This window comes from Petaurus breviceps, unplaced genomic scaffold, assembly GCF_028583685.1.
Source record: "Petaurus breviceps papuanus isolate PSGF00001 unplaced genomic scaffold, PetGlider_PUasm1.0 117823, whole genome shotgun sequence".
Taxonomy (NCBI): domain Eukaryota; kingdom Metazoa; phylum Chordata; class Mammalia; order Diprotodontia; family Petauridae; genus Petaurus; species Petaurus breviceps.
Window position 1 is genome coordinate 1 of NW_027185615.1, and position 17,620 is coordinate 17,620.

The window sequence follows — 17,620 nt, forward strand, 5'->3', positions numbered from 1 at the left end:
AAATAATTTCAGAAAATTTAAAATCTTATACTGAAACTCACAAACTTTTTGATCAGTCATTTTTCTTTATGACTCACCTGGTATGTCCAACATTCGAGAATACAAAGTAATACCACCATCCACAACCACTGTGTGTCCTGTAATATATGAAGCTGCAGGAGATAACAAGAAACATGCGACGGAGGAGATCTAAGAAATAAAATATGCTTGTTACATTCATGTGTGCAATTGCGTAGATATTCATACTTTTCTATCTACATCTACATATATTCTATCTACATCTATGTCCATACATATCACAGAATCACAATATTAGACAACTTCTCAGATATCATTTAGTACAATGTGTACCTAAAACTGAGTCCATTCTATGACATCAGTGGGCAAGTGATCATATGTGCTCTTTTAACCAATAATTTTCTGAAGCAATTTTATTTTTAGAAAATCTTCATTGTTGTGGAGTGTTCCCTTTTGTTGAACAGAAATATGATACAGCTTTCTACTTTAGATGCTCCTGAATACAATATCTTAAAGCAAAATCCTGACTACATATGTGCTTTATGTATCCTCATTAAGCATTACCTTGTTGATTTTCTCTGAACAATTGTGGAAATTGCTGGACAAGTGGGAAAAAGTTGCAAAAGGTAAAAGATGATTTTTTAGCCTGTGTTGAATAAATTGATAGTGAAGTATGAAGTAGTAGAGATTGGGGACTGAGTAAATAACCTCATATATATATATATATTATATGGATTCAATACAAGTGAAGAAATCAATAAAATGAATTTTCATTTGTTGTACGTATATGTATGCACACATACACATAAGATGATAATCTCAATTCTGAGTACACAGGGCTCATGTTTTCTCATCATATAGCTGGCATTATTTTTGTTCATATTTCAGGATAAAGAATTTTACTATTTTTAAATTCACCTTAGGTACTGTTCCCGCTGATATATAAGAAAGGTTTTCCTTCTATTCATTTAAGCATACATCCTCCAAATTGTTGAATCCTTTATCTCAACATAATTAACTCAGGGAAGCTGAATGATGTCTGGTATACACAATTAAATGACTTGGACTCTGCTTTAGAGTTGATTAATCTGAAAGACTATATTGACGGAGAAAGAGCAAATATACATTTCTCCCAAAATTAATGAGTTGTGAAATGCAAATGGTATTTATATATTTTTTCCAACTGCATCTGATGGCACCAAAAACCAAGTACCTCTCTTCTGTCTATTCACACAGCCCTATGATCTTCCAGCAATTGACTTCTATCAGTTCAGCACTTTGCATCCCAGAAGAGCTTATCAACCGCAAACTTTAATGGATCCATTAACTATTTTTTTTTTTTAAGCAATCGGGGTTAAGTAACTTGCTCAAGGTTACAGGGCCAGTTATTTTTGGGTGTGGTGCTGAGTGTCTGAGCCCGGGATTCGATCTCCAGGTCCTCGGCGCTCTTACTCGCTGAGCCACCTGGCCGCCACTCCCATTAACTATTTAAAGTTCTTTTAAAAACTAAATGAGATGATGTTCCTTTAAATATTCTCTCTGTTCCTCCTCCTGCCTCCAATGTTCTTTGAAACTCTAACATTCTATGGCTATATGAAAACAGAGAAGATACAGATAGAAAGAGTTAAGGAAGATGAGAGAAGGGGAGGAAAGATGATGAGAGATAGACATAAGGATGAGGAGAGAGGGAGGGAGAAAGAGAGAGATTGAGAAATTGAAATTACCTCTTCTGGAACACCAAATCTTTTAGCTGGGCAAGTGTGAAAGAGTTCTCTCATGTAAGTCACTCCAGCTTTTTCATAGTTGCTAAAGGCAGTTGGGGAATAAATTATTCCCTAGGTTTGGGGACAAAAGAGAAGGTAAAAAAAATAAGCAAGAGAATGAATTCTGAATAGAACTATCAGCATAGAGATTTAAATAACAGAAGAGATTAGATGTAAAGAATCACAGAGCTACTATTTGAGCTTCTCAATAATGTCATAGAGCAACAATTATTCTCCCTAAGTGGATTACACCTACTTGCAAGGAAATAACAGAACACCAGGGGTCTCTGAACTAATTGCCAGTCAGAGGCTAAGCTACCAAAAATAGGAGTAAACAAGGAAAGATTCTATTTCTCAGGACCTTCTAGAATAAGTGCCCTAAATAACAAGATCTAACAGACAAATACATTTCACATTGTGAAAGTGCTTTATCTCTGTAGACATACTACTCTTCCTCCCTCCTTAACACTTTGATTTGAAGTTCGCTGACTCCACACTTTCTCCAGGAGTTAAAGTGAAAGAAACCAACAAAACACATTAATGCACTAGGAAAATTCTTTACAAATGTTATTGCACATAAAAGAATACTTTGGCAACAAATAGAATCTCTAACTTGTCTATTGCCTAATGTTCTCTTTTGTAATAAATATTAACATGGAATGTACCTATGACTAACAAGGAAAATGTAACAACAAATATTGTATACACATAACTGGTTACCTACAGGACTGATACAATTGATTCTTATTCCATGGCAGGCCCATTCCGCTGCTAAAGTTTTGCTCATATTTTCAACACCAGCTCTCGCTGCTCCACTGTGCCTTTTAAGGAAGAAAAAAATAAAGGCTTTATTTAACTTCCACTAATCATTTATATTTACATGAAAACTAACTGGTGCATTAAGTCACAGAAGAACAGTTCAAAAAATACACTCCTGTTAAGCAATATTTGGGGCTGTACCATCCAACTGTCTTCTGGAAGATGAGGGAAAACTGTTTAGTAGTTCAAGCAAGTTCCAGGAAGTTATCCTGGAAACCAAATGATGTTAAAAGAAAATTCTCTATGTCTCCATCCAAACTTATGAAAATAAGTAGGGCAACCATTCTTTGAAAAGGTATTGTGAAACCTAGAAAGATTTACATGAGTGGCAACAGCAACATTTTACAATGAAGAACTATGAATGAGTCAGCTATTCTCAGCACTACCACTACAATGATCCCAAAGGACTCAAGATAAGAAATGCTATCTGCCTCCAGGTAAAGAATTAATGTCTGAATATAGAGTGAAGCATGCTTTCTTCTTCTTCTTCTTCTTGTTTTTCCTCCTCTTCCTCCTCCTCCTTCTTCTTCATCTTCTTCTCTCTCTCCTTCTTGCTCTCATCTTGCACAAAATAAGTAATATAGAAATGTTTTACATGATTGCACATATTATTATATAATAAGTATATTATATAACTATATGTTATATAATGAATATATATTATATAATTATATAATATAAAGGTATTCCTTAAAGAGGAAATGAACAATTAAGAGATAGTTTTTAGAAGAGATACCTTCTCTCCCCCACACCAAAAAAAAAAAGATTTTCAACTTGTATCTGCAACATGGAAAATGAGAGGCAGAAAAACATCTCAAGATGAATGACACACACTTCAAAGAGTAACCAAGGATTTCACAGATAATTCAGCCTGCAGTTAATGCAAAATCATCAGGAAATGTCTAAAATCTGGAAAAGTCTAAAAAGCTGGCTTTATCCTAAAGTTCTATGTAGATAGTTAAATAAATCATAATGGGGAAAAGCAGGGCGATGATGGGGGATATGTATTGGTGTCTATGGTATGACACACAGAAAGAGTATAAATGAAATCATCAGAAATATCTATAGGATCCATGAGTTGTCCTGATAATGAAGAATATGTGTGTCAAAACTTAGCATATCCTTTGGTTACATCATCTAACACCTGACCACTGAAGCAATCCCAAAACATAGATGGAGCCAGCATGGTGCCAAGTACATAGGAATACTTTAAAAGTACCTTCTTAAAGCCTCAAAGGAAAAAAGAAGAAAGTTTGAAATTATGAGAGGCATCAAAACCCCACGTTAAAGAGTTTAAGTAGAGTTCCCAGACAAAAGGAAGTATATAAAAATTCTTACACAGCTTTAGGAAATCCTTGACTTAACATTACAATGATGTTCACAATAGACCCTCCGTGTTCCTTCATCCACGACTTGAAAACTGTCCAAAAGACAATAAAATTCAATCATTTTCATACAACTCAGGGTAATAGGGGATATCTAGGAGTAAATCTCCATTCTGCCATTTGCTATCTATGTGAGCAAACTGTTGCTGGGCATAAAGACTGTTGCCTAGTTAACTCTCCAATTTATCTTCTCCAGGTTAAATAATGCCATATCAGTTTACTCTTTTAAACCTTTCCTTAGATAAAAGCCTCTATTCTATATCAGTACAGCTTTATTCTGATGTCTGAGAGATCACAGTTCAGACCATCATGCCAACATGTAAAGTATGTAATCATTAAGAGATAGAACAATTATCAGTGCCACAATAATATAGAACTATGAGTGTTTTCCAAATTGGAGGTGTGGACCCTGGAGAAGTTAGGGGGGCATTAGGGCACAATTGAAACAAAAAATTATATATATATATATATATGTATATATATATATATATACATGTCTAATACAAATAATATAAATATTATCAAATTTATTAGAATAATCATCTAATAGACCAATTAATAATATAACTATTAATATATTACACTATTAGTCTATTAAAATATTGTTGTTGTTTAGTTTCAGTTGTGTCTGACTCTATAACCTCATTTAGGGTTTTCTTGGCAAAGATACTGGAGCACTTGTTTGTTTTTTGGTTGTTGTTTGTTTGTTTTTATTCTCCAGCTCATTTTATAGATGAGAAAACTGAAGCAAACAGTTTAAGTGACTTGTCTAGGGTCACACAGTTAATAAGTCCCTGAGACCAGATTTGAAATCAGGAAAATGAGTCTTCCTGATTCCAAGTCCAGTGCTCTATTCATTGTGCCCCCTATCTATAATTATTACGTATTATTAGATATTAATAAATGTCTTTGGAGGTTTCTAGAAAATTTTTATCAAATGTATGATTTTCAAAATGAGAACAAGATAGGAAAATATGGGTACTTCAGGCACTACTAAAATTTCACTCATAAGTCACATTCCAAGGCATAGAGATAACTATGGGATTACAAAGGTTATGCCCAGAGAACCCAAGTGTTATTCAGAGTTCAGCACTACTCCAGATATGGTTTGGGGAAGGCCTCTGAGCTTGTTGCCTAAGGACCCAATTCAGTCTGTTTGGAGATATTTACCACCAGGAAGGTTACAAGATGGCAAATATTTTAGCTACTTATGGAGGCAACCTACAAAATTGTGGAGAGGCTGCAACGTACATCAGTACTGGGAACATTCATATTTGCCAAGTCACAGCTCCTTTAAGAATTGGGCACTTCAGTGTAAGTAATACTTCTCAGGGGTTTTTATGATCTAAAAATGAAGAAAGGCCTACCTCCTCTGAATATTTACCACCCCTACCTGCTTTGCAAAGGTAGAAGGTGCCAGTCAGGTTGGTTTCAATCACAGCATTCCATCCTTTTGAAGTGATAAGTTCAGAAGGAGACAGGAATTGACCTCCTCCATTGTTCACCAAGAAATTGATCTTACCATGGATGTCCAATGTAGATTTAACCAAATTGTTAATCTAAAACAAGCACAAGAAAATAAGTTGGTTAAAGAACCCAAACTGCGACTGATAACCTCATACTGAAGATTATCATGGCCAAAATCCCTCCACAACAGGCCCTAACTCAGTTGATACACATCAGAAAGAACTAAAAGCCAGCAGTTCACAAACCTGTAAAAAAAAAATGTATTTATGAATATCATTTGTTCTGCCTCTTACCAATGGCTAACCAGTTCTCAACATCCAGAGATCATAATGCCAGGGCCTGACTCCCCCTTCTCCTCCACCACACATCAAGGACTCAATCAATGTTTATTAATGGCAATGATAGGAAGCAGTGAGAAAAGTGCTGAGCCTCAGTTTCACAATCTTTACACTGTAGCTAATGATACTTGTCCTAGAGGCAATGTGGAAAAGAATGTTAGATCTGGAGTAAGACGTTATTCTTGTTGTTGAGTCATTCAGTCATGTTCAACTCTTCCCGATTCCATGGTCCATGGGATTTGCTTGGCAAAGATACTGTAGTGGTTTGCCATTTCCTTCTCTGGTGGATTAAGAGCAATAGAAGGTGAGGAAGAAAACATTGCTCAAATGTGACTCTATCATTTAGATGTGTGGCCTTGGGGAAGTTTTTTCACTTGTCTCAACAACAGTTTCCCCATCTGTGAGACAGAAATAATAATACTTGTACTCTCTACATCATTCCAGGGCTATTGGGAGGGCTCTACTTTGCAAACTTTGGAAGGGAGGAAGTAAACATTTATATAGAACCTACCACGCATCAGAAACAATGCCTACTATGTGTTAGGAACTGTGTAAAGTGCCTTTACAAATATTATCTCATTTGATCCTCTCAACAACCTTATAATTTTGCTGTAATTATCATCATTTTATATTTGAAGAAACTCAGATTATGTGACTTGACCAAATTCATACTGCTTAGCATCTGAGGATGGATTTGAACTCAGAACTTCCTAATTCCACCGCATTAGTTGCCTCTAGAATGTCATAGGAATATAAATTAATAATATGATAATTATCTATTACCAGAAGTCTTTTCTTTCCCCTTAGGATAGTGTGTGTGTATATGCATATGTATATGTGTATATATAAACACATATTATATATATGTACATATATACATATATGTATATCTGTGTATGTGTGTGTATACACATACACATACAGAGAGAGACAGAGACAGAGAGAGAGAGAGAGTGAGGGAGAGACAAAGAGAGACAGAGGGAGAGAGGGACAGACAGAGAGAGAGTGAGGTGGAGAGAGAGAGTCCCGTTTTCCTTATGGTCTTTCACCACTCATAGCTAAGTGACCAACTCCACCTCAGATAATTTGTTTCACATGCGTTCTCTTTAGTTCAGTCCTCCTTCCCCTCTGTCTTACCACTTAATAATTACAGGCAGATAATAATAAATAAATAAAAATAAATAAAATATATTTTATTATTATTATTTTATTAATAAAATAAAATAAATAATAAAAAGGCAGAAGATTTTTGCCTTTTTGGTACATGCACAGAAAGGAGGGTGCTGATTATGTTTAATAAACTTAAGACTGGTGCTAGTGGTAAGCCTAGGATACATCAAGGAAAAGAAAAGTCATAAATTTTGAAGTGAAATTAGAAAAAAAAATAGAGAGTAAATTGTATCAAGCTCTAAGAGCCATTGAAAAGTGTCCTACAGGTACTTTATAGGGAGTTGCAAAGAGTAACAAAATTAATTTGCAAGAATAAAAAAGTTTGGCACTGTCATAGAAATATTAGGGGGGAAAATGAGAATGAAGGCAGAGGAACAAGACCAGTCTCAAATTATATCATAAAGCAGTAATCACCAAAATTATTTGGTATTTTTTTAAAGGAAATTAGTACAGAAGAACATACCAGCTGGGGAAAAATCAGAAGCAAATTCAGGGTTCAATAAGTCAGAGAACCTACTTGGGGAAGAATTTGCTGTTGAACAAGAACTGCTGAGAAAAGTGGGAAGCAAAGTAAGGTATTATGCATGCCCTGTACCACATGTCCATATCCATATCCTACAACCTCTTTAGGATTAGACCAGCATCTTATAGCATCAGACCACAATAAGTTCAGACTGGTTACATAGTCAATAGAAAATATCACACCAAAAAAAATTAGAAGACGGTGAGCTGAGGAGTATCACAGCTATGACTAAGGGGAAGAGTTCTTAGCCACTCAAATGACAGATAGTATCTCAAAAAATCAAAATCGATCATTTTGATTACCTGAAATTTAAAAGCCTTCATTGTTGTTGCTGCTGCTCAGCCATGTTTGACTCTTTGTGACTCCATTTAGGGTTTGGTTTGTTTTTTTTTTGGCAAAAATACTGTAATGGTTTGCCATCTCTTTCTCCACCTTATTTTATTGCAGATGAAGAACTGAGGCAGACAGGTTTAAGTGACTCGCCCAGGGTCATACAGCTAGTAAGTGTTCGAGGCCAGATTTGAACTCACAAAGATGAATTTTTCTGACTCTAGAATCAGCATTCCATCTATCACCTAGCTACCCCTTGAAAGCCTTTACAGACAAAAAAATCAATGCCACTAAAATAAGAAGGTCATTTCTTAGTTCTTATGCTAGGCAGCTGGTGGATGGAGTGCCTGTCCTTGAATCAGGAAAATTTGAATTCAAATCTTTCCTCAGATACTTCCTAGTTGTGTGACAAGTCACTTACCCTCTTTTTCCTTCCATTTCCTCATTTGTAAAATGGCAATAGTACCTACCTTGAAGAATTGGTGTGAGAAAAAAAAGAGATAACTTTTGTAAAGCATTTAGCACAGTGCCTGACTCATGGTGAGTGCTATATAAATGTTAGTTATTATTATTATTTTTTTAAAGCAATCGGGGTTAAGTAACTTGCTCAAGGTTACACGGCCAGGTGTTTCTGGGTGGGTGCTAAGTGTCTGAGCCCAGGATTCAATCCGCAGGTCATCCTGCCACTGGAGCCGGTGCTCTTACTTGCTGTGCTACCTGGCTGCCCCAGTTATTATTATTTTTCATAAGACCCTAGAGAAGGTAGTACTGTTAAGCTTTATCTGAGGAAAAAACTCAGAAATGGTTTGTTTGATTTTGTGGAAAATTCACTACATTCAACACAGAGTTAGTAATCAACATCTTTAGGACTTGTCAGTTTTCATTTAGATTAACACTATAACTAAAGCCCTTAGAAAAAATTTCTGAATTATTGTTAAAAGAGAATAAAGAAAATTACCAACAGCTAAATGAAGCATGGATGAGCAAGAAGGAGATTGGAGGCTAGAAGACCAATTAGAGAATTATGGAAGTAGTCTACATAAGAGGAGAATCTGTACTATGGTGGTGATTTTATGAGTTAATGGGAGACAGATAGGAGGGATCTTATGAAAGTAGACAAAAAAAGATTTGTCAATGGATTAGATATGTGAAGTGAGTGTGAAAGAATGACTTTGCAGATATGTGTAGTTTGCTAGATTTGCTTCTTTTGAATACACTCTACTTAAAAAAGCAAGAAAGTGTATGTTTTAGAAAAATTATCAACAGGGATCGAAAGAAAAAAGTATTTAGGGTTAATCTGATGTTAACCAGAAAAAAACTAATGAACAGAAATAAACAATTTCCCAAGCATTTTTACTAATCAATAGTACATTAAGATGAGAAAATATATCAAAGAAGTACTTAGGACAATAATATACTCCCCACATAATTTTCATAACTTCTAGAGAAACAAAAATTACAGATGTTAACTCTACCTCTTCTTCTTTTCGAATATTGCACTGGATGGGAGTAACAGTGGCTGGGTTGGAGGGAAGGAGGGCAGCATTCAACTCTTCTGCTGTAGATTTTAATACATCAAAGTGACGGGAAGCAATGATTACATTACATTCTGGCAAGAAAACCAAACAAATAAAATTATCTTATTAGGGAATAAAATTGAATATAAAAAATAAATTGAATTTTCAAAATCTCATTAGCTGTTGCCAACTTTAGCAGTAATCACACATCTTTCAGTGAATCCTAACCTAATGAGTTTGGGTACTCCATTAACAAATCAAAGCCCACCTAAAGTTTGCATTCCCATTCCACGAAATACTTATTTGTTTTTGCATAAGTCATTCATAAAGAAATTTACCCAATGTGCTACAGGTCTTGCTCTGAGGGATGACCTACATGAAATCATACAGACAGGAAGGGTCTGGATATCTTTAAACAGCAATGATGTTGACCTCCCCATAATCTAATGTGTTCCTGCAGAATATATAATAGAAGATGTAAATAACTTTTTCTGCTCAGCTGTTGAACCTGTGATATACCTGGCCATGGAGTACAGATATCTTCAGATAATCCAAACTTATCTACGCCATGTGTTTCATTAACATATTGCTCGATCCACGATACAACTTGATGATATATTTGTATATCTTTACTATAACACAGAAGTTCTTAAACTTTTTCTCATGAATCCTTCTTTGGCAGCCTGGTGAAGATTAAGGACCCCTTCTCAGAATACTATTTTTAAACATGCAAAATAAACACGTGGGATTGCAAAGAAAACTAATTGTATTAATATTCATTTCTCAAAATATTTAAGAAAACAAGCTCGTGGAACCCTGAAATCTATCCAAGGCCCCTTTGGGATCTGTTGGTCTCAGGTTAAGGACCCTTGCCATAAAGGAATTCCTTGTAAATGCTTCCAGGGTCATTTTGTGACAGTGTCTGTCACACAGTAAGTGCTTAATAAATGTTTATTGCTTGATTGCTTGGTTGATTTAAAATAAGAAAAAAGTCCTTGATCTCACTCTGTAGTTCTTAGTCCAAGAATGTTCTCTTGTCTTTTTACTCAGCAAACATTTATTAAGCAGTTGCTATTTGCAAGGCAAAAGGAGCAGCATGATGTAGTGGATAAAGGCCCACTTTTGGAATCAGGATTATTAGAATTGAGCTTCCTTCTCTAACACCTGCTGACTGTGTGAGACCAGGGGCATGACAACCTCTCTCTGCCACAGGCAACTCTCTGCAGCTCTAAGTTACAGAGGAATTGTCAGTCTTTGTGGGTAGAAGGAACTTCCACAGCAGAATTTATAAAATTGAAGAAATCACAGGTCAGAGAAAAAAAAATGTACAAGGCACTGGGTAGTTACACAAAAGAAAGATTATTATCTCTGGTTTCAAGGAGCTTATATGCTAACAAGAAGGAATAAGATCTATTTATCTATATCTATATGATTATCAATGTTTTCTGTGACAAGTGTAAAGAATAAATCCAGACAATGGGGTGTAAGAAATTGGGGGGGGGTATCCCTTTGAGCTGGACTGGCAAAAAGGAGGCTTCATGGAGGAGGTGGAACCTAGATTGAGGCTGGAAGAGAGGGATTTCAGCAGATGGAGCTATGGAGAAAATGCATGCTCTGTATGTGTGGTGATTTGCATGAATGAGGAAAGACAGGAGAGGCAAGGATCAAGTCCAGGAACAGCTATCAAGCTTGGCTGGCACACAGATACTTAAAGGGGAACAGAGATTAAATAGGACTCGAAAGGTAATTTGAGAATAGGATACAGATGGCCTTGAATGCTGTACTAAAAATAAATTTATTTTATCATCAATGCAACAATAAGGAGCTACTAAAAAATTTTGAGCAGAGGAATGACAAGGGCAGATCTAAGGATAAGAAAGATTATTTTGGCAGTTGTTTAAAAGGATCAAGTGACCAAAGGAAAGAATGGAGGCAGAGAGTAGTTAAGAGTCCAGGAAGAAATCATAAAGCCTTTAATAAAGGTGGCAGGATAGCTAGCAGAGGACATGAGCACGAGAAATATTTCACAGGTGGAGTAGGTAGGGTTTGGCAACTAAATTGATGTTAGGACTAAAGGAGAGAGAAGAAAGAATTAATGTCTGAGGTTTCAAAACTGAGTAACCAGGTAGATGGTGGTGTCACCAACAGAGCTAGGGACACTGGAAGGGGGAAGGGGCACGTTTGGAGGAGTTGAGGAGGATGAATTCAGATTTGGATGTGTTGAGTTAAAGGGACTAATGGGACCGATATGCAAAAATACCCAGTAGGTGGGTAGAAATGGGGGCCAGGGACTCAGGGGTTAAAGCAGCACAGATAGTTTGGCTTAATCCACAAAGAGGTGATAATTGAATGCAGGGCAGGGCTGTGCATCAAATCACAAGGGAAAGAATGTGGAGCCAGAAGAGAAGCCCAGGGCAGAACCTTATAGGATAGCCATAGTGTGGGACTGAGAGAAGGGAAACGAACCTGTAGAGTACAGGAGTGGTTAGACAGCTTGTTGATCTTTGTATCTACCCCATTTGTTCTCACAGTGCAGTGTCACTCAGAAGACTACCAGAATGGAAATAGAAGATAATAATTTAAATTTATATACATGTCTTAAAGGTTACACTTTACTCTTGTTATCTCACTTGAAGCTTATAACATTGAAGTAGCTATTATAGATATTGTTTTACCCATTTTACAGATATAAACTGAGGTCCACATAGGGTTAGTGACTTCTCCATGGTCAAATGGCTAATATGCTTTGAGGTCTCCTTTTCTAAGGGCTCACAACACATTTTTCCTAATTGAAGTAAACCTACTCATCTTTCGTGATCAAAATGTAAGGTCAGGTAACCACGTTTTACTGAATCCTTTGTTTCTTCCTTTGTTAAAGGAAAGGGTTTAAGAGATGATCTCCAAGGTGCCTTCCAGCTCCAGTTCTATGAGCCTCTGAACCTTAATTAGAAAGAAAATGTCCAAATACATTGTCGTTGTTTAGTTCTGTTGGACTCTTAGTGCTCCCATTTGACGTGTTCTTGGCAAAGACACTGGGGTGGTTTGCTATTTCTTCTCCAGCACATTTTACAGATGAGGAAACTCAGGCAAATAGGGTTAAAGGACTTGCCCAGGGTCATAAAGGTAGTATCTGGGGCCAAATTTTAATTCAGGTCTTCCTGACTCCAGGCCCAGAGCTCATCCACTATACCAGCTAGCTACCCTGATCTCTCGAGAACTGGAGATGAAATGTAAAAATAAGAGAATGACTATAAACTGATGCTGACATACATACAAAAAAGAGTGACACCCTCATGCCATCTACTTTGCTATACTTAGAAGGCTGTTGTCTCAGTCCTATATTCCTCAACTGTGTCCTGATCCTCTCCCCATTTTCCTCTCAACTCCTGTCTCTTCAAAAGTGATTATATGTATAGTATGTAAAGTATGCAAAGCATTTTGGGGAGAACATTCTGTTGCTAGACCTTCACAACAACTGTGACAAGCAGAAACTAAAAGAATGTTCTACTTGTTCTAGAGAAGAAATCTGAAGATGAAGTGAAGGGACCTGCCCCAAGTTACAGTATAGCAACTAAGTGCAAAGTATCATTCAAAATCAAGTCTCAGCTGACTCCAAGTTAAGCCTGACTCTGCCCCCAGAGGCAAATCAAATCATATTGCAACATTTTGATGAATGGATAATAAAAGGACTTCCTCTACCCCCAAACATCTGGTGACCTAATGACAGAAAGCTTAATAGAATAATAAAGCCTAATAGAATAACAAAAGATGCAACTGCTATTAAAGAAGAAACATAATATGATAAACTATGCAAGAACATATTAAATTCTAATGGTCTTACCCACTGTTTTTTTTCCCTTTTTTGGAGGGCAATTGGGGTTAAGTGACTTGCCTAAAGTCACAGGGCTAGTAAATGTGTCAAGTGTCTGAGGCCGAATTTGAACTCAGGGCCTCCTGACTCCAGGGCTGGTGCTCTAGTCACTGGGCCACCTAGCCCTTTTACCACGGTTTTGGTACTAGTATCCTAATCCCTAGATAAGAGGCCGCTGAAGTCTGGTCTAAAAGGTTACTTCATTCCTGCAGTTTTATCTAATGGAACGACTTTCACAGTTGTTAAAATATTTGGTTATCTCCTTTTATATCTCTCCTGCCCTTCCACAGTGAATGTCTTCTCATTCCAATAACAAACTAGCCAGCTATTTGGCAAATATTTCCCAGAAACCTTCCCTTTCCTCCATGGCATGATTCTCACTTATTTTTTAACTGCTCTTTCAACTGTGAAAGTTACTAATTTATTCTAAATTGTGGGCGGAATGCTGGCGATTGAGTTTGGACCATAGGCTTGAAACGCTGTATAATCTTAAAATCTAGGAAGTTGATACTGCCATCAGCAGTTTTTTCTCAGCATGCCAATACAATTCCCGGCTTTCTGTTTGGCGTCCAATCTTTGATTCAATGAACCCCCTGCCAGTATGCCTCTTCCAGAGGTCCCATTCTTCTCAATAGAGAATACACCCCGACACTTGCCAACCACTGCCCTTTTCCCCAGTGCCAGCTTCCTTCCAATTTGTCGCTCTCCTCACTTCCCGATTCCAGAGTTCCTGCCCCTCTTACGCAAACCCTATCCTTCTCCCCTCATTGGCTCCCCAGGCCGAGTCACAGTAGCCCGAACTTTCCCCTCTCTGCACCATCCCGGCTCCCTCTCCGCAAGGCTTCCCCTGACCTCAGAGACTATAGTGACCCCACCAGTCTCTTTCCCTGTCCTCCTAATGTCTCCTCAGTTCCTCTCCCACATATCTCACGTTCCCTCGACCCTCTTCTCTCAGAGTCCCACCAGCTCCTACCCTTCGGCCCCTAGCCTTTAGCCTTAGTGCCGGTCCCTCTCAGGCAGAGGGGCCCTGCCTTTACCTATCTCTCCTCAAGGGTCTTCCGCGCTTCCCCTTTCGCCCTCAGTGTCCCCACTTTATCTCCACGTTCCCACAAACTGCCCCAGCATATCCTATGGTCTTCTGCCCCTACCGCTCAGTATCTCAAGTTCTGCCACCTCCCCAGCGTCCCAAGCAGGGCCAGCCCAGACCCGGCATAGGGACACACCCAGATGCAGCAGCTCGGTAGCTATAGCCTTGCCAATGCCTGTGCCGCCGCCGGTGACGATAGCCACTTGGTTCCGTAACAACCCAGGAGCCAGGCAGCTCTTCATCCTCGCCATTGTACCCATGACCTGCTTGGTCTCTGACCCACAGAACGAAAGATCCTAGGCCTGCAGGAAGACAGGCAGAGACCAGCACACCAGCCAGACAGTCTTCCTGCCTTGCCAGGAAAGCTTTTTATCCAGAAAGCAACAGTTTAGAGGTGGGCTGTTAATCCCAGGACATGGCCAATTCCCCGCCCACGGAGGGCCACCCACTTTCGCACCATGTGATCGTCTCTGAGGAGGAGAGATCCTAGCCCCGAAAACCCGGCTAGGATGTTCGCCCCACCCTCACGCTATGCTTTGCCCAGACCACCAGAGGGATCTCTAAACGCTGGGGAGAAAGGTGAGGTGGTTTGCTTAATCCCTGCTTCCTCTCCCCACCCTGGATCCAGGTGCAGCCTCAGGTGAGAGTCTGGCTCCGTTTTGTTTTATTATGTCTTCTTGTTTGTTTGTTTTAAGGTTGGTGCCAAAAGAAAAAGAAAAAGCCCAGGACAAGGACTAGGCGCCTTGTGGGGAATGAAATGCATTTTTATCAATTAAAAAAAATCATTTCCATTGTTACTCTTGGATGAAGACAATCCATGCATCCCTGGATGCACCAGCTAGGACTAGAATTGATTGGCTTTTGTTCCCTTCCCTTCCCCTTAAGCGATGTCGTTGCTGGCCCTGTGGGCAGCGGACTAGCGGGGCAGGGGGCAGAAAACAGGATTTGTCAAGGAGGGCGGTGGTAGGGGCGACGGGTTGTGCTCGAGCTAGACTGAGGGCTTGAATAGGTGTCTTGGCTTGTGCATCTGCTTACACATTGGAACATAATGGAAGAGTCACGGAAGTCAGAAGCTGGGGCGTGATAGATTCAGCAGTATGCAAAATGAGCCCCTTTCACGTCTGGCTGCTTGACAAGGGATTCTTCTTAAAAAGGGATAGTGATGGAGAGTTTCCATTTCTGCCAGTATGTGAGATGGAGGCAGGAGGAGCTTCTTACCTAGACAATGAATGCAAGGAGGCTGTAGACAAGGCTGCAGCTCCTGTGTGTTTTGTGTCGAATTGAGTGTTGGATTATACTGATTCTTCTTATATTCTTCATCTTATTTCATGCATGCAACACTGTAGTGGTTTGTAAATGGATCTAATTTGGTGAAGCTGTATCCGTTTACTTGAAAATTTGGCAGGGCTATGTGAAATGTCTAAGGGATGTCCTCTAGTAACTCAATAGAACAGGAAGGATGCTGCTTTTGAAGGTCAAGTGTTATAAGATATTTCTGTAAGGGGAATGAGGTTGGGGGAGGGTGTGAAAATCAGGGGGAAATATAAGCATAAAACAACAAAAAGATATTAATAAAAATCTTTGTTAAGAGTCAATTGTTTTTGAGAAGGTAATTCTTTTCCCAGGTAAGATATTAGCACCTCTACAAAAATTAAGTATAAAAATAATAAAAGCATACCACTCAGATTTTTAATGTTACTTTATAAAGTTTGTTGGAAACCTGGTCAGCCTTCTGGTTAGGATATCATAGCTCTCTCCACCACTGGATCACAGCCAGCCTCTGGGACTTCAGTTCCTAGAAGACAACCATCCCTCCTCTAGCTTGATCCATTCTCTCTCTCATTCCTTCTGATTTATTATTAGTAGAATTTTTTCCCCTTTCTTTATAGTTCAAAGATTTCAGTTCATGCCCTTTGAAGAAGGAAATGGGCTTCTCTCTCTCTCTCTTTTTTTTATCTCAAAGTAAAGCACTCTGAAAAGATTTTTACTCTGGAAAGGTGGGAAGTCAGTTCTTTGGCAATGATAGCTATCTGCTAGTCCCTTCAAAACTTGTTAAAAGTATTTCACATTCATTGTCTCATTTGATCCTCACAAGGATAGAGGGTAGAGATATCATCGCAATTTTAGAAATTAAGAAACTAAGAGTTAGAGAGAGGTTGATTTGCCCCAGATCTCACAGCTAGGGATTATTGGAGGAGATATTTAAGTCCAGGTCTCCCTGACTTTCAGTCCACTCATCTTTTCACTGCAAAATGCTGTTCCCCTGATTGTCTGATGGAGGGTTCTCTGATCTCCATCTCTGACTTAGTAGATGGTCTTTGAAACTGACTGAAAAATCCATCACCTTGTAATGAACCTAGTGATAAACCTCAGAGAACAGATCTCACTCTGTCACTAGAGCCCTACTCTAAAGCCCTACCAGACTTACCAAGAAAGACACAGGAACCTAGTGAAATGCTGTCAGCCTAGGAGTCAGGACGACTCAAATCAAGTGGAGTCTTGCTTTTCTTAGGCACACTGGACTAGTCATTCCACAGGAACTCCAGGCAATTCTCAAAGGCTAAGCTTAGATCCCAGCTGCTGATCTGCATTGCAGTATGGAAACTTTCTACTCTGGTTGCTCTGTCTTACCAGAGCACCCCTGACAATTTTATGACACAAACTTTATTCCAGGGCCTTTGCTCCTTAAAATCCCTTTTGTTGTCCAGTTGTTTCAGTGTCTGACTCTTGGTGACTCCATTTGAGGTTTTCTTGGAAAATATATTGGAGTGCTTTGCCATGTCCTTCTCCAGCTCATTTTATATATGAGGAAACTGAGGCAAACAGGGTAAATAACTTACCACAGCTAGTAAATGTCTGACACCAGATTTGAACTCAGGAAGAAAAGTCTTCCTGACTTCAGGCCTGGCACTCTATCCATTGCATCACCTCACTGCCCTATTCCTCATGAATATCATACTTCTTTTTCTTTTTTGCTGTTTTTTTGGAGGGGGGAAGGTAGGGCAGTTGGGGTTAAGTGAGTTGCCCAAGGTCACACGGCTAGTTTTGTGTTAAGTGTCTGAGGTTGGATTTGAACTCAGGTCCTCCTGACTCCAGAGCTGTGCTTTATTCACTGCACCACCTAGCCACCCCAGAATATTATACTTCTTAATGATTATTTTGTTATTTATTTGGTATTTTATTTTTCCCTATATCAACTTTTAAAATCTTGAATTAAAAATCCTCTCCCTCCCTCCCTCTTCATTAAGAAGGCATGCAATTTGATATTAGGTTTTCCATGTGTTGTCATATAAAACATATTTCCATGTTAGTCCTCTTATGAAAAAAAAAAA

The 17,620-nt window shown here is 38.6% G+C and overlaps 1 protein-coding gene across 1 annotated transcript; it reads right to left on the bottom strand.

Moving 5' to 3' along the window:
• Positions 1-51: 51 nt before the first annotated feature.
• On the bottom strand, positions 52-14,761 carry LOC138158925 (peroxisomal trans-2-enoyl-CoA reductase-like). Its single transcript, XM_069085269.1, has 7 exons — positions 14,425-14,761; positions 9,289-9,422; positions 5,379-5,544; positions 3,939-4,020; positions 2,506-2,602; positions 1,743-1,853; positions 52-189 (listed from the first exon to the last, which is right to left on the bottom strand). The coding sequence occupies exons 1-7, from the start codon at positions 14,546-14,548 to the stop codon at positions 67-69; spliced, it is 837 nt and encodes a 278-aa protein (XP_068941370.1). The 5' UTR covers positions 14,549-14,761; the 3' UTR covers positions 52-66.
• Positions 14,762-17,620: the final 2,859 nt, after the last annotated feature.

Bases quoted from the DNA above. Each gene is read 5' to 3' on its own strand.
- LOC138158925 (XM_069085269.1), bottom strand. From the start codon at position 14,548: ATGGGTACAATGGCGAGGATGAAGAGCTGCCTGGCTCCTGGGTTGTTA. The intron at 9,423-14,424 runs GTGTGTCCCTAT...TTTTCTTGCCAG, and splicing joins TACCGAGCTGCTGCATCTGG to AATGTAATGTAATCATTGCT. The intron at 2,603-3,938 runs GTAAGAATTTTT...CTTCCTTAAAAG, and splicing joins CAAGGATTTCCTAAAGCTGT to GCACAGTGGAGCAGCGAGAG.